Genomic DNA, 19,489 nt, shown 5'->3' on the forward strand with positions numbered 1-19,489 from the left:
CTCCTGTCCAAGATGCCTTCAGAAGGAGATCTATCATTTGTTTATAGTCATTAGACAAGAACTGTCAGGCTTTGATACATCAGTAGTTCTTAGACTAGGAAGTACTACCAGTGGTATGATATGGAAGCTGTGCTGACTTTTTTCAAGAGTTACCCATACGTTTGTTTGATCAGCAGTGAATTAGTAAAGTAGATGGAACAGATGATTGGTTGCTGACAAGATGTGTGATGTGAGGAACACATGGATGGCACATGGTGCAATGGAAGTGTGAAATTACTAGTAGAGGCAACCACAAAATATTTAGTTCAGCATGTTCATTTGTGTTATTCTGTTTCTTCTTTTGTTATGCTGTAGCTTTAAATTTCCCTACAGCTTACTCCCTAGTGATATTATTAAATTTGACTGGTTATTCTTTATGTTCTTTTGTAAGAAGTTGGAGTATCTTTTGATGTAACTGAACAGATGTAACTGATGGACAGAACTCCAGGGAGCCAAATCAGTTGTGTCATTTTTAAGCTCTTTCTGGAGAACATGTACAGCAGGAACAGGCAATTGTTCACTGTTTGCAGTTGTTCTGTCTGGAAATACAGAGAGGACTACATTGTTATTTCTTTGAAAATTAATTTTTAACATTCTTGTTAAAGTCAATTTGAAAAATATTTAGCCCAGGGAAGGAAGAGAAGTTTCTGCCACTTAATGATCTATATTCATTTTATCAAATGAATAAGCATAATATTGAGGGGTGCAACGATGTTTGTTGGATTCTCTGTTATTACATGTTGTGCTTTTTCAAAAATACTACTGATGTCTCATTTCCATTTTATTCTATTTAAAAATGCATGTCTCCATCTTTTTGCTTAACTTAAAATTTTGAAAGTACGTCACCAGCTCCTAGTAATCTCTTAAGAAGTGACTCTTCCCCCTCCCCCCTTCTTTGTTTTTCTCTCTCTCAGTTGAGAAGTAGTGCCCCATTTACCAGGCTGCCAAGCGATAAGCTGAAGGCAGTGATACCACCTTTCTTACCCCCCTCGAGCTTTGAGCTCTGGAATTCTGACCGAACACGACTCAGCAAAGATGGAAAAGCTGAACAGATGAGGACTGCCTGGCCACAGAGAGCAATCAAGCATGATTTTAACAGCAGCGGAAACTCTGATATAGTAAGCAAACTAAATGTGTACGAAAATACTGTGTTATGTCCAGGCCATGCTGACTGGTGAGACACACGGTTTCTGATTAGAAATTACTTTTAACCCACAGTCTCAGTAATGGCTTGTCCTTTTAAACAATGCTGTTTAGGAAGAATGCACATCTCCAAGGAAAGAACGTAATGGAACAAAAGTTTTGTATGAAATTAGATGGCTTTTTTTTTTTTTTCTTGCTGTTATTCAGAATAAAATAGAACCGTAACAAATCTGCTGCAGGCTGCTAAAGTTGGCTGCTGGTTCCACCCATGTTCCATGTCTTTTAGTAGCCAAAGTAGGTACAGGCACTGGAGTGTGGTCAAAACTGCTCTGATTTGGAAAAGATCAGGGTCAGAAAAAAAGAACAAGAACTGATCAATTTTTAGGACCTGAGCAGGAGGTAAGTCATATCAGTAAGACAAATATACAGACATAACATTCTGAAAAATTAGCAGTTGTTAAAATTGTAGCAAGCAATGATCAAGTAGGCTTGAAGGCATACAGCCTTAAATTGTGAAGGGAAAAAGTCTGAATTGCTTCTGGTTTTTATAGAAGGAGCTTGCCTGATTCTACAGTGTTTTTAGTGAAAACGCAAACCAAAAGAAAAATAGCTAGTTTGTCTTGATACAAGAAACAAAACAACCTCAACAACCTTTGCTTTCATAGTCGGAGAAAAAAGAGAAATCCTTACTCCCCTAAATGTGGACTGTAATAGTCAAGTGGAGAGAAGAGTTTATTTTACTAGTCCAGAACTGTTTCATGTCAGTTCTAGAAACAGGACACTGAAGACATTTTAGGAGGAATTTTTTTCTCTTTTCCTTTTTTTAAGTGGAAGTTAGCTTAATATCAGTAGGGGCGATTTAGGTGGAATAAGGTGGAGTCTTAGAAGGGAATTGACATAACAGGAAGGTAAACGTCTGTCATCCTAAAAAAAGATGATTGTAGTAACATAAGTGGATAATTAGCTCACTTTATAAAGAGAGGAGCAGGAGAAGCAGGGGAGGACTAGTCATCAGTACTTCTGTGAGGCAAGAAGTGTTTTGCTAAGGGAATAGGGAGGAGAGAAACATAGTAAGTCAGAGTTGGAAGAAGTGATTTGAGCAACAGGATAAGAAACATGAAAAAGCTAAGCTGCAAAAGCTGTTTGTCAGATGTCTGGCAGTGGCCAGTGGTGTAAAAGCAAAAGAAATGAAGGAGGATGTGGCTGAGGATTTGGCTAGCATATAGCTAGATCAGTAGTGCCTCAGTGGAAGTCGGTCAAATGATGAATTTAGATTGAACAAAATACAAAAATGCAACTAGTGGAGATAAAGTTTATCTCACTTCTTGCAGCTTAGTTTGTAAGAAACAGAAATATGATGGATGAGAAATAGATGGTAGCTGTTTTGTAAGATTGGAGAGACAAAACTAGGATTTCTCAGGAAAGCAGTTTCACAAGTGACCATTTTTTTTCCTCTCCACTGCTCATAATATTCTGTACAGCCCATCTCAGGGGCATCGTGGATTCTCATTTTGTGCTGACCAAAGGTTAAGAAGAATTAATGGTTTTATATGGTATAATTTCTTTCACTGAGTATATATGTTAAATGTATATATATTTATGTAAGTATAGAATATATTCAGTATATTTGTATATGTAAAATAAGATTATTTCTGATATCCCTTTTGTTCTTCAGTGGAAGTTTCAGAATGTGGAATAAGTAAAATAGCAGTTGATCTTTATTGTGCTCAGTCGAGAAAGAAAATTATTCTTCATTTTGTTTTCCAGACATCTGTTAGCAAAGGTACTAGACCAGTCAAATTACCAACATTTGCAAGAAGACCAGCATCTCCTTCGAATTCCAACAACTTCAGTCATTCTCCTCATTCTTCTGGTGGATCCAATAACATTGCAGGAATTAACAGGCATGGAGGAGAACTGCATAACAGATCAGGTACCATTTTTAATAAGAAAGTAATTTGTATCTGGTTCAGCTAAAAAAATTAGTGTTTGTGATGATGGTAGAAGACAAACCTTTTCTGAGAGCTCCTACTACTGTAGAGCCAAACTTCTGTAAATTTTGTTGAACCAGGATTGGACTTGAACATAAGGGAAGAAAAGCCTCACATCTGTTACAGAAGTCTCATTGGCCAGCCTCTGTCTCAGAAAAACATGCAGATTTTATTGGGTCCACCCATGGTGGATCAGGTGGATGCTAGTTCATTGCAACATGCATTTCATAGCACTGATTCTTACCCATGTTGCTTACTTGTTGTTTAATTAAAAATCAGTTTTCAATCAAAAACAAAGCTGCAAGCACTGTACCTGGCAGCTGTTGAAGACAATATGATGAAGTGTCTCATAAAACCCATATCCAAGAGGATGAAAGTCAACGCTGTGTGTATATAGACAGGGCTGGCTTCTCTCTTCTGCAGTTGATTTTTTATTCCTTTTTCTGAAACCTGCTGGATAGATCTGAACCTTACAATTCTCTCTTGCTTCATCCAGTCAGTTTTTAAACAAAAGTGAGTTGTGGTAGAGATGGGAGAATTGAAAGTTAACAAGTATTTCAAAATTCTGATTTCCTTGACTGGTTTTATTATATTTTTTGTTTTAGGTGGCAGTGCAGATAATGTTTTGTCTCAGATTGCGGCCCAAAGAAGAAAAGCAGCAGGCTTTCCTGAACAGAGACCCAGCCAACAGCACAGTCCAGTCCAGTCAACTACTTCATCCACTCTGTCTGATTTGCAGTGTGCTCAGATTGTTGGCAATGGACATGTAAAGGTATGGAGAAATGTAAATTTTTGTACTTCCAAATTGGCTAATTATAATAGGTCATGTCTCAGTCATGGATGGCTGATACATGACGTTGCACAGCCTAAAGTGAATGAACACCTGTTACAGTAGTGGAAACTTTTCGGCTCCACAGACCTTACTTTTAATTACAAGCCTACAGAAGATCAAACCTAATAATAAAATGTGATTTTGCTTTATTATTAATTTAATTCTGTTTTAAAAAACAGTAAATGTAATACTTGATCTTAGGGTAGATCTGCACTGTTAGTTTGGTTTCTCATTATTTCTTTCTATGGCCCAGATCCAGTGTTTTGTGTTAGTTATTCCTGGACTTTACTCTGAAGTGATGTAGCTAGTTTCCCTTCAAAGGCTCAACGTGAATGCAGAACATGAAGTGATATACAGATTGAGGAATTTAGGAGATGAGGTACAGGGACTTGTTTTGGAAAAGAGCAATATATGTACATATATATTCTTATTCCTCATTTTAACTCATGTATTTTCCTGTTTTCCATGCCTCCAAATGTGTTAAACATGTACAAAATACTTAATAATTTTGAATCATTTGACTTGTGTTAGGTAATAACGAGTTTAAGAGTTGACTGGAAACTTTCATTCCAGTGCAGCAAGTTGTTAAATGCACCCAAAACTTAGTTTATGCTTACCACATATTTCTAGTTAATCCAGCATGAAATGTTACTTTAAATGAGCATCTGATATGCCTGTTATCAGAGTCAAAGTAATTTACTTTGTTTCTATTATTAAACTGTTCTTATCTCAACCTACAATTTTTACTTTTGATTCTCCTCTCCATTCCACTGGAGGGGGGGAGGTGAGCAAGCCACATAGTTGCCAGATGGACTCAAACCAGGACAGTCCTTTTAGGAAAAGAATAATTGTAGTGCTTGTGTGCGGTATTGCTTTACAAGAAATAATTTTCTTATTATAAAATTACAGCCTTATTAAATGTATTTTTCTTGATGAATTTGAGGAGACAGACTTTCATCTGGGATAAATCAGTATTGCTCCAATTATTTCAATATGGATCAAGCAGAAACTTCTAGTTATGACTACATGCTCTGCAGAAATGATATGCAACTTAAGTAATAATGAAGCATCATATATAGGTAAACATTCATGGGTTTTTTTAACTGAAATTATTGTATCATTAACTACAGCAAAAACTGGAGATGAACAAAAGACCTCCATCTGGGACTTCATCTACATCTAAAAGCACATCACCAACTCTCACACCTTCCCCATCACCTTCCCCATCTCCTAAGGTTCAAAACGCAGAGTCTTCTCTCTCTTCTTCTCACAGACAGGCCAAAAGCAATGGTTCCAGCAGTGGTACTATTACAGAAGATGGTGAGTAGGTCACTATAGTTATAGGAGATTCATTAGTCAAGAGCACCGACTGTTTAAAGCTGTAACTGTGCTGAATTAGTGTGTATCTGTGTGACAATGAGAACTTTTTTCTTTCTAGAAAATGTATTATGGTGTTTCTTACAGTGAGTTTGGCATTCTGCAGTAACTGCCTTTTTCTCTCCCAACACCTGTGATCCCTTCCATTTAGAGGGAGACTGGTACCATCTCAAAGCTTGCATGTAGGTAGGCCGCTCTTACGTGGCCTCCTTCCTTTGCCCTTTGATGGCTGAAATCCTGTTTTTCACTCTTTGCTGGGGTAGAAAATGCACTTTCTCCACGTTAGAAATTATTTTTTTTTAAGTAAGTGCAATAAAGCACCTCACTACAGAAATACATTTTTGAGTAATAGCAAGTCATAGCTACATGAAGTTGATTTTTAAGAGCTGTAGTGCATTTATTTTTCTAAATGGCAAAAATAGCTGTATTTCAACCTATTTTTAACCTAAAGTCATATGAAAGAATAATAATGTTATTACTTTTCCAGTAAGATTACTACCTTTTAAGTTAAACTTTTAGGTCTACATTACAATACTTTTTAAAATAAAGTCATGTTACTACATTGGAAACAGGATATCAGTAACTTCGTTTTGTTCTGTAAATATCTCAAAAATGTGAAAAAAAATAACCGGACTCAGAATCTTTTAAATAAGATATGGAGGCACCTTATCTGGTTTCTGCGAGAGGCACTTTCTAATATTTTTGGTTTTCCTGATGTTGTCTGTATTGATTTTGGTTTGTTTTCATTTATGCTAACTTTATCCATGGACACTCTACTTCCATTTGACACTAAAGAGGGCTGATACTTGACCCTCTTTCTGTCCTCGTCTCATGGCTTAACTGTGACATATTGTACTGACCGCTGGAGAAAATCGTTTCACATTTATTTAATTTATAACGATGGCTTGATACCATAAGAGTTGTCAATTTAGAAATATATAAAAGAAAGAGAACTCACTGTTGGATAACAGAGGGAATTCCCCAAGCTATCAGCTGTTCTTATCTCACCCAGTGAAGCTGGGCTTTGTGACTGCACCACTAATGCCATGATACAGTGAGTTCTCTGTGTAGCAGAGGAAATGTTGTCAGAAGCCTGAGTAGCTCTGGGTTCATTATGCTTGTAAGCTTTTGTAGTTAAGTGGTCCTTTAATTCAAGGGCTTCCCTTACTGTGATTTGATTCAGTAGCAACAGTACAAATGCTTATATGCCAAATAGGAATCAGAAGAGTAAGTACAGAAGGCCTGCAATGTTAACTTTGCTTTTCTTTCAAGTCAAATTAATTAGATAAATTGATTTGTATTGAATATTACTGTGAAGGAACAGTAGGCAGCAGGGTTTAAAGGTGTGCTTGGTTTCTCTTTAGGCAACCACTCGGTGGACCATCAACAGCTTGTCTCTATTCTGAGAACCAGTGATGTAGAGAATCATGAAAGACGAAGCCATGTGAGAGTAAAAGGAGGCTCTGAAAACTTGGAGAAAGGTAATCTTACCTTACTACTACAGAGTAGTATGAAATGAGGGGCTAAATGGGAGTAATGTGGCAGAAGCAGTAAGAGCTCCAAGCACCTTTGCTTTCTCCAGGGATGTAGGTAAGGAGACAAGATAAGAGTAGAGCAAATGAGAATGATAAAGCAAAGGAGAAACAACATGTTATGCAAGAGTTGTAAAACTGAGAGGTTTGGGAGTTTGTTCAAACTTAGTGTAATAATACAGGAACTGGAAGAGGGGAAGATGAAGAGAAAACTTGAAGCTCCTACTGCAGAAAGCATTCTCTGTGCATGAAAGGTGTTGATGTTATAGTTGTTTATGGCAACAAGACTCTGAGCTCAGAGATACTGTTTTTCTTCCCATATCACAGCCCATAGTTTAAGCCCACCAATGTGATGAAAAATGAGAAGCCTAACTAACAACCTAAAAGAAAAAAAATTATACTATATCTAAAATTAATAATAAAATATCTAAAATTAATAATATATCTAAGGTCTTCTAATGAAAGAAGTTTTCTTTCTGTAAGGTGGTATTTTTCATCAAACAGTGTGACATTTTTAAAACTGGTTACCTTTTCTTATTGATTAACCTCAGGGTACTAAAGCTTTTAGCCTGAGACCATGCCAGCTTTTGCAAATCATGTTAAGCATACCAAGTTAATTGAACTTGAGGTAAAAAAAAACCCAAAACCCTAGCAGAAAATAAGACTCAACTAGAATTTTTCTCTTTAGATTTTTGTGGACTCCTCTATGTAAAGAAGGAGTCTTTCCGAATAGTACACGAAAGTGTGTCTATCTCAAGATACTTGATGTCTTTTGAAAAGCTTGGAGAGAGAGATTCTCTTTCATGTTTCTACTGATGATGAAAGAAAAGTGACAGTCAAAAGACAAAGAAGTGAAATAAATAAAACCAAAGTACATTTGGGAATGGACTACTGGTGTCTTTTAAAGTGAAAGTGAGTTTATATGGTGAATTTAAATATAGTTTTGTTGTATAATGTAAATTATTCATGTTCTTAATTTTGACTCCGACTTCTTAGTTTAACTGACCACTTTGGTACTTCTGGGAAAACAAAGATAATTAGTCACTTGTGACATCAAAGCAATAAAAAGAAAACCTGAGTTGAGAGAGGTAGCATGTAATTAAGAGAGGTAATGTTAAGTTATTCTAAAAGTGCACTTATGCTTTTTAACACGTTTTAAATATGTGGGAAGGGTCACTATCAGGTCCTCCAAATTTTAATTTCTTTAGACTTTGAGAGGAAAGCCAATATTCAGTGCTCTTAGCCTTGGAAGGTAAGCTTATAAAACTTAAATTCGGACCAGTTTTCATCTTACCTGGACTTCAAGGTTGCCTGGATGTCAGGCATTTAAGGAGAAGAGGTTCAGACAGATGTGTGTTGTATTGAGGTTCTGAATGAGCAGCTGGGTGGTTGTTTGCTCTGCAGTTTGCCTTCCCGGATGATGATGTAGAAACATGCTGTACAGTTCCTTGTCTGCTTGAGGAGTTTTGCTGAATAACCTGCATAATCAGCCATCTGGGGCCAAGCCCCTGCGTTTTAGGGATTGAACTGCCTAAATTGCCCTTAGTGGTTTGGTTTTGTAAGGCCCTTTCTAATGAGGAAGAAAGGGCAATACAGTGGAAAGATTTTATCCTAGCAAGGTGAGGCTAGACAGAGTTACAGTATATGGAAGTAGGTGAGAACAGAGTAAGCAAATATTTCAATTTCTGATGGAGAATAAATGTGGTGATTTTTAATGACTTTATATGACTGTGTGGAATGTATGTTTTAATATATATTTTCAGCAGTTCATAATGCAGAGATCGTTAAAATCTTTTCTGATCCATGTACGGGTTGTTTTCTGTTTTTCTGTTACTACAGATGAGCTGACTGGCATCCTTAAAAAATTGTCTCTTGAGAAATATCAGCCTATTTTTGAGGAACAAGAGGTATGTCTTTTTTTTAAAAGTTTTTTTTTTTTGTACCGTTTTAGCAAAAGTGGGGTGCGATGCACATTACATCAGAATTGTGATCCAGAATCTCAGATTTCAAGTTCTACAACCATTTCCAGTTGCAGATGACCTTGAAACATGGACTAAGCAATATTCATGGCATTTTCCAGGATACTGCAAATATCAGAGCTTTTTATGCTTAACCTACAATTTTTGTATAAATAGGTGCTTCAGGGTTTTTATTTTCTCTCTGTTTTTACACTCTGGCTTTTCTATATATGTCTATATCCAATGTGGCTAAACAGTTTATAGGACATACTGTATCATCCCTGCAGTCACAGCTGGATCCTCATTTGCAGATGGAGAACAGGAGGGTATGAGTCACTGAGATGGCTGCTTTATCTTTTTTATCCACCATGAATAAGCAACAGGAGAATTAAACTGGGGGAACGTAGGCATCCTTGTAGGTGAGGCCTGTGACAGTTGCTGAGGGATGCAATGAAAAGAAATATTGCTGAAAATAAGTAAAATTAATTCATTACAATGTTTAAGACAGTATCATATGTGAGCAAATATTGTGTGTTTATTCGGTCAAGGCAAAGAGTAGTGAATGGACATACAATAAACAGACGTTGCTGCAGAGTTCAGAATTCAGCACCACAAACACAGACTATTTAGCTGCATCACAAAACAATGGGTTATTATTGTTCCCCTGCATGACAGGCACGGGAGCATTGTGTAGAAATTAATATGCTTTATGTGTGAAGTTTATATCAATATGAAATGCTTTAGATGTTTGTTCTTATCACAGCCTTATGGATGTGGTGTTATAATAAAAACTGATATATGAACAAAACATAGGTTTTTCTCAGGATACACTGTAAAAGTAAACACAGTATTCTGAAATTCCAAAAATACTTGGGGGAAGGGGGGAAGAAAAGAAGAGAGAGAAACCTTAGGCTTATTCAGCTAGCTGCTACAGTAGATAAAGGAATTTTTTGTGGAGAGTGTATATTAATAGAGCTTATCTGAAAAAAAATTAAAATCCATTAATATTTTAAATGTACTATCATAATTAGTTGAATGAGTAACTACAGATTAAAAACCTTACAACAGCGTGTTAAAATATGTACCATTTGCTGCTGGTATTTCATTAAAAATTTTTCTTTGCAAAATATTTACAGTAAGTCTATACAGTTAAAAAAACCCAACAAACCATGTTTAACCTGCAGTGATGAATCTTTTCATAGGTAAATTTGTCTTATCTTTTTTTCTTCTTTTTTTTCTTCATATGCAGGTGGATATGGAAGCTTTCCTTACACTTACTGACGGTGATCTGAAAGAGCTTGGTATTAAAACCGATGGATCAAGGCAGCAAATTCTGGCAGCTATTTCTGAACTGAATGCAGGAAAGGTGTGTTTTGAAGTACTGTACTTAGTAAATTATTTCAAGGCTTTTTTATATTGTTAATTCAACATACATTTTGAAATTCAGTTGCAGATGTTACTTAGAAAAGCTAAATTATTTTTTTCCAAACAAAGTATTTCATTTATTTGATTAGTGTGAAGAATATTTTCCTTTGTGGTACTCCCTGTTGTCTTTCAATCACTCTTTCCTAGTCCAGTGAAGAAGCTACTGGTAAACATGAGCAGTATTGCAGTTACCAAATATTGATTTCAGCAATGCTAAAAAGAACCTCCTGGCTGCGATAGTCCAGCTGCAGAGTATAGCGTAAGAGGAAGGGTGTCCCTTGTTTAGCCTAACAGTTTTTGATTCCTCTGTGATTAGGTAAATAGCCCTTCTCTAATTTCTTACACTTTCATTGCCTTTGAATTTTTTAATGACAGAAACAAATTTGCTAAGAATGTTATATAGTAAGCAGTGTTCTTAGTGGAGGGATTTGGTACTGGAACATGACTTTGATTAGGCCTGCTGACACTTCTCAGCTGCTTTTTCAGTTTTGAGGTCCATTCTCTCTCTGATAGTGGAAGCTTGGATAAACAAAACATAATTTCCCCAGGTTAAGAGCGACAGTAACAAGTGATGAGGCTAAAAATTAGGGGAGGTGGATGATGCTCCATGCTATAAAGAGATAAAGAAAATAATAAAAATGTTTCTATTGCTGTCTGGTAGTTTCAGGAAAAGATTACTTTGAGGTTTTCTCCATATATATATCTGTGAGGTAAGGATTTCTAATTATTTCAAATAGTATATTTAGCACGGAAACATGTATTTACACATTTTTTGTGAACTCTTCATAAATTTTTTTTTTAAACAGAAATTTAAGAACTGTTTTATTTTTTTTTCTTTTACAGGGTCGAGAGAGACAGATTTTACAAGAAACTATACACAACTTCCACTCTTCCTTTGAGAGTAGTGTTAGTAACACACGACCACCAGGTCATTCTCAATGTAAGTAGCACCTGAAATTAATTGAAAAATTAATCACAAAAGCACAGAATTAATCACAAAATCAATTACGTTGGAAAAGACCTCTGAGACCATCGAGTCCAACCTATGACCCAACACCACCTTGTCAACTAGACCATGGCACTAAGTATCACATCACGTCTTTCCTCAAACACCTCCAGGTCCGGTGACTCCACCACCTCCCTGGGCAGCCCATTCCAATGTGTAATTACCCTTTCTGTGAAGAAATTCTTCCTAATGTCCAAATGTATGGATACTTCCATTTAATACTGGCTAGAAGACAGAATGTGACAAACAAGCCAGTTAACTGGTTTCCTGGTTAATGATTCATATGTGTCCCTGTCTCTTACTGAGACTGTAGAGAAGATTTCAATGTTAAAAAGGTAGAGAAATCTGTAAGAAGTTTATACACACTACAGTACTATCGGAAATAAGCATAAGATTTTTGCTGTGAATTTACTAAACACTGCAAATGGATGTAAGTATAGCAAACTAGAGTATCCAGTATACCATGTATAGTGTATGTGTATATGTATAGCATCAGTGGCAGGTGCGTTTCTTTATGATACATAGTTTACTTTTGCACACTCTTTATAGGAGACAGTTCTTTAGTGTGATCAAGTAGAATAAATATACAAGATTTACAGTTTAGTATAGTGGCTTAGGTAGCTATGTTAATTATGTATTTTTGTATGCATGCATTTAGTTATTTTGCATAGGTAGTATTTTTATGTGATTGTCTACAGTTGGTTTCTTTGGAATACATCTACACCAACCACCAGTGTTATCTGCTAGCAAAGCTGGAGAAACTGCCTTTCAAAATGTACTGCCTATAACCAAAACACACAGGAAGGTGTTGCTGACCTATAACTGATGAATACGTTTATCACAGTCACAGATATAAAAGTTGCAAATCCCTGTCCTGCCAGCCACCTGGGCCAAAGGCAGATATTCATCTGTTACTCAAGGTTAAGGAAAAGGGCAAAACCTATTCAGATTTGTACTTCTGTATCCATGTTTTAGGAGAAACAATGGAAGCCATTGAATGGCCTTGAGAAGTTCACTATGTTAAAAGTGCCTCTTCTTCGTTTGCTCATTTTGCTGCTTGCATCCACTCACAAAATAATTTCATTGTTTAGGGGCTATATTAAATAATATTTCAGGTATTGTATGCTTTAGGAGACCTTAATAACGAACAAGTCCCAGTTGTTCCAGTCTCAGTCAGCTGCTTATCACTACATATGTGAAAGCAGGTGCTAACTGCAGACCTCCTGGTGTCTTGGGGAAAACTGGGAATTGCTGGGGTAGTTAGTGAATGTGGGCTGCTTTCAGTATTCTGTATTGTCTGCTCGTCTGAAAGCCACTTTCAGATATCCCTGTATGCACTGTGCAGCTTACTTCCCGTTCTCAGAGTAGTAGTCAGCATGTGTGGGAACTTCTGGATGTCTCTTGATAACATCCTAGACTTGAAGAGCCTCTTCTATAGGTACCATTAGGTGAGCAGAAGCTGCCATTTGGGATTTGATAACATGGTGTAATGAACTGGAATTACTCGAGAACCGAAGAAGCATAGAGATGTAACGTGTCTCCAAGCAACTTGCTGAGCCTAACCACTGAGCTTGAACGTGTCTTGAAGACAGCAAAGGACAGTAATGGTGGCACAGAGTTGGGGAGAACATCCTTTTGTAAGAATGGAAGCAACAGTTGCTACTGCTAACCATTTGACAGGATGCTGAAAGGAGGCTGCCCTGAGAGATCTAGCTTTTGGGGTTTTGTGTATGAGAGCTCCATGATACAGATTTGGCTGTGAAATAGCAACAGAAGCACTAACAGAGAAGGAAGAGAGCATGTAGATAAAAGAAGTTTCTGCACCAGGTAAGCTGCTTTTTATTGTAAAAAGTAGCAGTGGGACCCTTATGCAGTCTCTGGAACTTGAAGAAATTTCCAGGAATGTGTAATATTTTAGAGCATAAGAGCACCGGTACCAAGTCAGATCCAAGGTACATACAGTTGTGTTCAACTTTTTCATCCGGTCTCATCTGACACTAATGTGAAGAGCTGCTTGCTTTCATTTTCTGTGAACTTGACATGTCCTGACTTCTTTTGCTTCATCTTACTGGATCAGAAGAGACAGTGGGCAATTGTTTCCTCTTCACTGCCTCCATGCCACTGATGATTTTACAAATAACAGTGATACTTTTCTTCAGTCATGTTTTTTCTAGATGGAAGACTCACAGGCTGCTTTGTCATTCCCAATACCATAGTTTTTCTCACCTCTTTTTCTTTTCTACTATAATCTTTTCAGACTTGGGAGATACCAGTCCAGCATACAATATTCAAAATGTAGGCATATTACAGATTTACACGACACAGTGATGTTTGTTTTTCAGTTGTATTCTTTCAGTTTTCTTGCCCTTTCCTAGTTATTTCTGAATTGTTGTTAGTTGGAACTATGTCTTGTAACCCTGGTGGTCTACAGAGTTTGAGCTCACAGCCTATGATTTTATATAACCATGCATACATCTTTTTTTTCCATTTGCCTTCATATTACTTCATATTTATCTCCATCAAATTTTGTCTGCCATCTTATTGTTTGGGCACTGATGTCACATGAAGTCCTTTTGCCAGTCTTCTGTTTGTCTTTCTCTTTATTTACATGGATAACTTAAGAAGGTTTGTCCCTTCACCCTGTATGCCCTTTCGAAATCATATATTGAATATATTGTTCATATCCTGAATATTCGTATGTAGATCCTTCTGAAATGCTGGGGGTGAATTTCTCTGCTATGGAAATAATAATTTTTTCCTCCAACCTTCTGTCCTCTGCCTCCCTAACAGATTATTTATCCACACAAGAAATTTTCTTTTTACCCTGTGGGTTATTTATTGTCTTAAGAGCTAACCTTGGATCTTGTGAAATGCCTTGTCAAAATCCAGGCATCAAACGGACCTCTTTTGTCTACAAGACTGTTGGCACCTTCAAGGAATTCCAGTAGATTGGTGAGGCAAGACTTCTCAAATCCCTTTTTGATTTTGCACAAAATTTCAGATCCTTTGTTACAGTTTTTGCTAATCTGCCTGGTATTACTGTCTATTAAAACAATTAGCTTCGTTTTATCACATCTCAGTTATGTGGCAATTTAAACAACAACCTGTGTTCTGTACACAGCAGTTTAGCTGCTTAATCCTTTTGCTTCTTTAGGACATCTGGCTTGGAAAATTGCTTTTTACTTGCTCTGTGTATTTGTTTCATATTCTGTTTTACTAGTACCTCAGGTTAAGATATCTTGGACTCCCACATAAAGAAAGCTTCTGAAATGGGAACCTTCCCAAGTTTTTCCAGGGTGAATACCATTTTTTTCCTGATGTGAGCTTACTTCTCTAGCTCATTACGGTCTCATTGATTGACATCATGTCATTTGTAACTGGCTGCCTCTTGTGGTGTGTTTGAAAAGTAATATGTGACATTTTTATCATTTTTGCATGGTCCACAACCACTCATTTCTCTACAGCTCTTTCTAGGAGCCTGTCTGGACACCGTTAGCAAGAAAGGTACATCATGATTTGCCTTTCTAGAAAGCTAGGCGTAGCTCACAGGATGATGGAAACATCCTGCTCTTCCAGCTATGTTGGTACCACTGTTTTCCACACTATCCTTGTGATTTCCTCAAGATTTTGAGTCATTTTAAAAGCTTAGTACCTAAACCAGAGTGGCTCTCAGTGTAGCTCTGCTTTTATGAAGTTTCCAGCCTGTAGGGCTGTAAAGAAGAAAATGAAATACAGTCCGAATATATCCATAAGATTCAGAAATGAAAAAGCAGGAGGGAAAGAAACTTAATCCTTACCTTCCAGAAATTGTGGGAGGTCTGTAGGCTGGTTACCAACACCAAGCCTGTAAATGTCTACAGCTTCTTACACCCTTCCTCATCCATCCATAGCTCCAGTGTCCCCTTAGCTTTAGTTCTGCCCAAAATGCCACAATCTGCACTGCTCAGGCTCAGTTCCTCCCCTGCTACCCCTGAGTCAGGAGCTGTTGCTGCTTGTCAAATCTGGTAAGAGATTGGAAGGCAGCAGAAATAGATACACATCTGGATGAGTCTTTGTAGAATGGAAAGAAAAGCTGCAGTGATTACCTACATTCACCCTTCTAAGGAATGCAGTAGAAAGAAAACAAGGAGAGGCAGAATAAATAAAAGTAAGACCATCAGAAGTAGAGGATTGATGGTATAACTAATTTCACACAATGGGCTTGTTTAGGAAGATTGCTGCGGTCCGAAAAGGGGGGGGGGGGGAGACCGTGGCACAGCACGGGTCCGGGACACGAGGATGGGATGCAGGTAGAATGCTTTATTCAAGCGTGCATCCAGTCTTTTATCAGCTCGGGAGGGGAAAGGGCCAGAACATAGGGCGGAGCATGAGACAGGCAAGCGGGGGGACAAACCAGGGTAGGGACATGGGCAAAAGAGGGAGGAACGTGGGAAGAACCGGGGAGGGAAGGGGTGAATGGAGGCTGTCCCCTCTCTCTGCAGCTTCTCCAGCCAATCGGCAGAGAAACAGAGGAGCAGGGAGGTGGACAGACCGGGACATGCCCGGGAAATATAAATTCTGGGGAAGCATACAATGCGTATATACATAATAACTGTAATGTCTGTATCATAAAGTCCTTTCAATCACTGTACATCTTTTTCCACTTCTGAGATTTTCCCCATTCTGATTCCTGGTCCTTCACAGAAGATACCACAGTTTCCTACGGATGTTTTTTTGGCAGTTCAAAATCAGTTGCTGACTTCTTGTAGCTTCTGTTTGAGCATCTCCTGCTGAGATTGTTGCTTCTGAGCTCCCTGTGATATTTACTACAAGAACTCATAGAAAAGTTGTTGAGTGTTTGGCAGGTGAGCTATTTAAGTTAGAATAAAGCTCACGGTTGGGAGAAAGTTTCTTTTGTGCATTACTTAATGTGTCATCCCTGGGGCTGGAAGTGGGATGATTCTGTGTTGCAAAAAACAACAGGCTTCAAAATACAATTTGCTTTCTGTCAGAGGGATACTGAGACTACTTCCTCCCCACCCCATGCCAGGGATACCAGGTTAGGCTATGGAAACTCCACATTCCAGTCCTTTCCTTATTGGCATAAGGCAGATGGCTGCCCTGACTGCAGTGTAAATAATGCACTGGTTACTGGACCTGTAAGCCATTAGGCTCAGAGACACCGTAGTATTCTGAACAGGTGAACAGTACTTGCAATAGGGAGTGTTGCCTCCATCTCTTTTTTTTAATGGAAATGAATCGGTCACCTTCAGAAAATTCTGATGAAATTAGTTCATTCCAAGAGTGCATGTTACCACAAGTTTTGACCCTTCATTGGTTTTCAAGGAAAAAAATTATGGCTTGGAAAATTGCCAATGCATAGGAATCACTCTGTCCTTGGTAAGACAAACTACTAGGAAGATAGTGCTTCTTAATAACCCAGTGAACTGTGTCCAGCAAACACAGAATTAGCTTGTTGCTTCACCATTTAGAGCAGATGACCAGCCCAAGGCAAAATGACTGCTCTGTGGAACAAAATGGTCCTCCTTTGTGTGGACTCTCAGCTTCGATGAAACAGTAAGTGGCAGCATAAAGTCCAGATTTCTGAGGAAAGAGATTTGAGAAATTATATCACCTCAGGAAAAGTTTCTGTTTGTAGCTTGAGGTGACCTTTTTGCTTACATGATTCTGGTAAAAAAAAAAAGAAAAAGGACTTTTTGAATGCTTAATTGCCAAGACTAATTGTGTAGTTTATTCTGGATGTGTGTGTCAAGATTCATGCAGTCATCAACTGGATAATTAAGAGGTTGAACAGATCTGGCAGTGGTCTGCAGGTTAATTGAAAGAAATGGCACCAAAGGAGAGGGAGTTGCATCTCAACACAAACTTGCCAAATCAGAAATGAAAAGGAAAAAAAAGTTCATGTGGATTCTATGGGAAAGAAAAAAGGGAGCAAACCAACTGAAATTATTTCCTCCAGAAGAGTACAAATAAAATCCTATATGCTAGTTATTAATAGATATGTAAGGAAGTGTTACATGTTAGATCTGTGAGAAAAAAATGGAAACATTTCATGGAAGTTCCCTTTCCCAAGTCTATGGCTTGTAACAGAATTTGCCATTTCTGCAAAAATGACATGAAAAAGGCAAGAGAGCACCCAAAGTTTGTACTCTGAAGGACACAAACCTCATTAGGAAAAAAAACCATTAAGATTGGTTGGAGGTAAAGCTAACTGCTGGTTATTAGCTCAGTTTGCCTTCTAATACCAAGTTAATTGAAATGTTTGAAAGAAAATAATGAGCCTTGTCACTTGGTACAAGTGTCCAGGTGGTCTCCCCATCTAAACATAATACTTTCTAACAGGTGGCAATGGAAGAGAACACACCAGCATCTGCAGGGGCAGTGAAAAAAGGCAGGATTTGGATAAGCTGAATATTTTCCAGACAAAAGTTAAATGAGGAGTAACTATGCCTATGATTATGATAAAAAGAATATGATGCCATTCAGTCTATAATTTGTGGAAATTCTGGTCTTCTGGTTTTTCTTTACATATTATGGTATGTTGCATATTGATGGATAGTTACACATATGTATCTGTAGATAGAGAGTTGTTTTTATATTTATGTTCCACTTTTGGATTCAGAGTCAAAAAATATCAAATGGAAATTATCCAGAGGAAGAAGTTAGGGATTGTAGAGTGAGAAGTAAAAATAGGAGCAAAATCAATATAGACTTGGAAATAAAAATCATACAGGATTCAGATAGTCACTTGCTGGAAAAGTACAAATTGAAAAAAGAGGGATAATGGAAAGATTAGTAGATGCCTTTTTCACACATGAATTTGACTTTTAATACCTTCTCCATACAGGAGATAACTTAAGATGAGTACAAAGAATTACAGGGTCAAATTGTTGGATTCTGGTGTAACAATTACGCTGGGAAATGTGGGCCTGGTTCCAGTAGTTGTGGAATTTCTCTCTTCTTTAAAGCGGTAAGTCTTGCTGGTGGAAATTTTTCAAACTTTTTTTTTTTTCTCTTATAGCACCTGGCTGCTCTTTAAAACCACAAGAAGCTGTTTCTCCTAAAAGGTAGCAACAAAAGATTTTTTTCTTATCTTGAAGTTTGGCATCTGACTAAGTAAATCCAAGCGTACAAATGAAAATTTGTAAAGTTAGTCCTAACTACACCTGTGTAGTACTTTCTGCAGTAAAATACAAACCTCACGAAGAATCAAAGAAAATAATAAAGAGGTTGCTTTTATAGTTCGACCTAAGTGTTGAATTGTTCAAGGCATCAGTGGTCTGGATTTGAGAAGAACCAAGTCAGAAGAGCAAGAAAAATGAATGATGGTACAAGAAGATGGATGTTTTCATTCTACTCATACCCATAAATTAACAACCCATAGGAGACCTACATAACAAAAGCACAGAAGAAGGGATGGAAAACACCACAAATTATGGCAGCTTCTACATGAAGAAGTATATAAATTGAATATGCCACTATTGACTGGATACAAATAAAGGAGTCCAAATTGAAAATGTCATGGTTTCATGAGAAGGAATATAAAGGAAGAGGAAGAGTAATGCTGCATTCTTCTTTAACTGAAATACACTTTATCTATTCAATATTATGAGGTTAGAACAACAGTAAAAGTAAATATGAAATACCTATTTATAAAAATAGCACTTTATTTGAGGAAATGCATAATCTGTCACCAATATTTAAACAAAAATAGTGTTAAAATATTTTATGTTGCTGTTTGTTTTTTTTTTCTTGAGAATAAAACCATTCTACTGACACTGGCTGGGTGTTTTTGAATGCTAACGCTAGCATATCCTTAAAATACGTTTTTGTAACTTGTTTTTGTAGCAATTTTAAAAGGAAAGCTGTAGTAATTAGGAGTAGAAATAATTTTCTGCTTAATAAATACAATTTTTATTGAGCAATTAAAATACAAGTCATCAGAAGCTTCTTTTTATCTTTCTGAAGACTCACAAATGCGTGACTTTTAATGTGAGTCCAGGAGTACTACAAGTAAAGGCAAGAAGATAGCGGAGCTCCAATGCAGAGGAGTGATCTCAAGTAGTTACTTCAGTACATACCTAAAGATTACACATTTCTCCACCCTCCTCACTGTACTGGTTTTAGCAAAAATAGGGATAGAAGTTGGGTGCATTATAGAGATAACAGCACCAGTGAAAGTGGTG

The 19,489-nt window shown here is 37.3% G+C and overlaps 1 protein-coding gene across 11 annotated transcripts in view; it reads left to right on the forward strand.

Moving 5' to 3' along the window:
- ANKS6 (ankyrin repeat and sterile alpha motif domain containing 6) overlaps positions 1–19,081 on the forward strand; it is a 38,305-nt gene extending 19,224 nt beyond the window's left edge. For 4 of the 11 annotated variants that reach the window (XM_064659288.1, XM_064659336.1, XM_064659343.1 and 1 more), the window contains exons 9-17: positions 954–1,157; positions 2,950–3,115; positions 3,779–3,945; positions 5,136–5,325; positions 6,747–6,863; positions 8,754–8,821; positions 10,122–10,238; positions 11,141–11,237; positions 18,325–19,081. In XM_064659288.1, coding sequence (XP_064515358.1) covers positions 954–1,157; positions 2,950–3,115; positions 3,779–3,945; positions 5,136–5,325; positions 6,747–6,863; positions 8,754–8,821; positions 10,122–10,238; positions 11,141–11,237; positions 18,325–18,374 — 1,176 coding nt within the window. In that variant the 3' untranslated portion in view covers positions 18,375–19,081. Of the gene's footprint in view, positions 1–953; positions 1,158–2,949; positions 3,116–3,778; positions 3,946–5,135; positions 5,326–6,746; positions 6,864–8,753; positions 8,822–10,121; positions 10,239–11,140; positions 11,238–12,648 lie in introns of all 11 variants that reach the window. The other 7 variants (XR_010431524.1, XR_010431525.1, XR_010431526.1 and 4 more) reach the window with 7 other exon arrangements.
- The last annotated feature ends 408 nt before the right edge of the window (positions 19,082–19,489 follow it).

This window comes from Pseudopipra pipra, chromosome 1 (assembly GCF_036250125.1).
Source record: "Pseudopipra pipra isolate bDixPip1 chromosome 1, bDixPip1.hap1, whole genome shotgun sequence".
Lineage (NCBI taxonomy): Eukaryota > Metazoa > Chordata > Aves > Passeriformes > Pipridae > Pseudopipra > Pseudopipra pipra.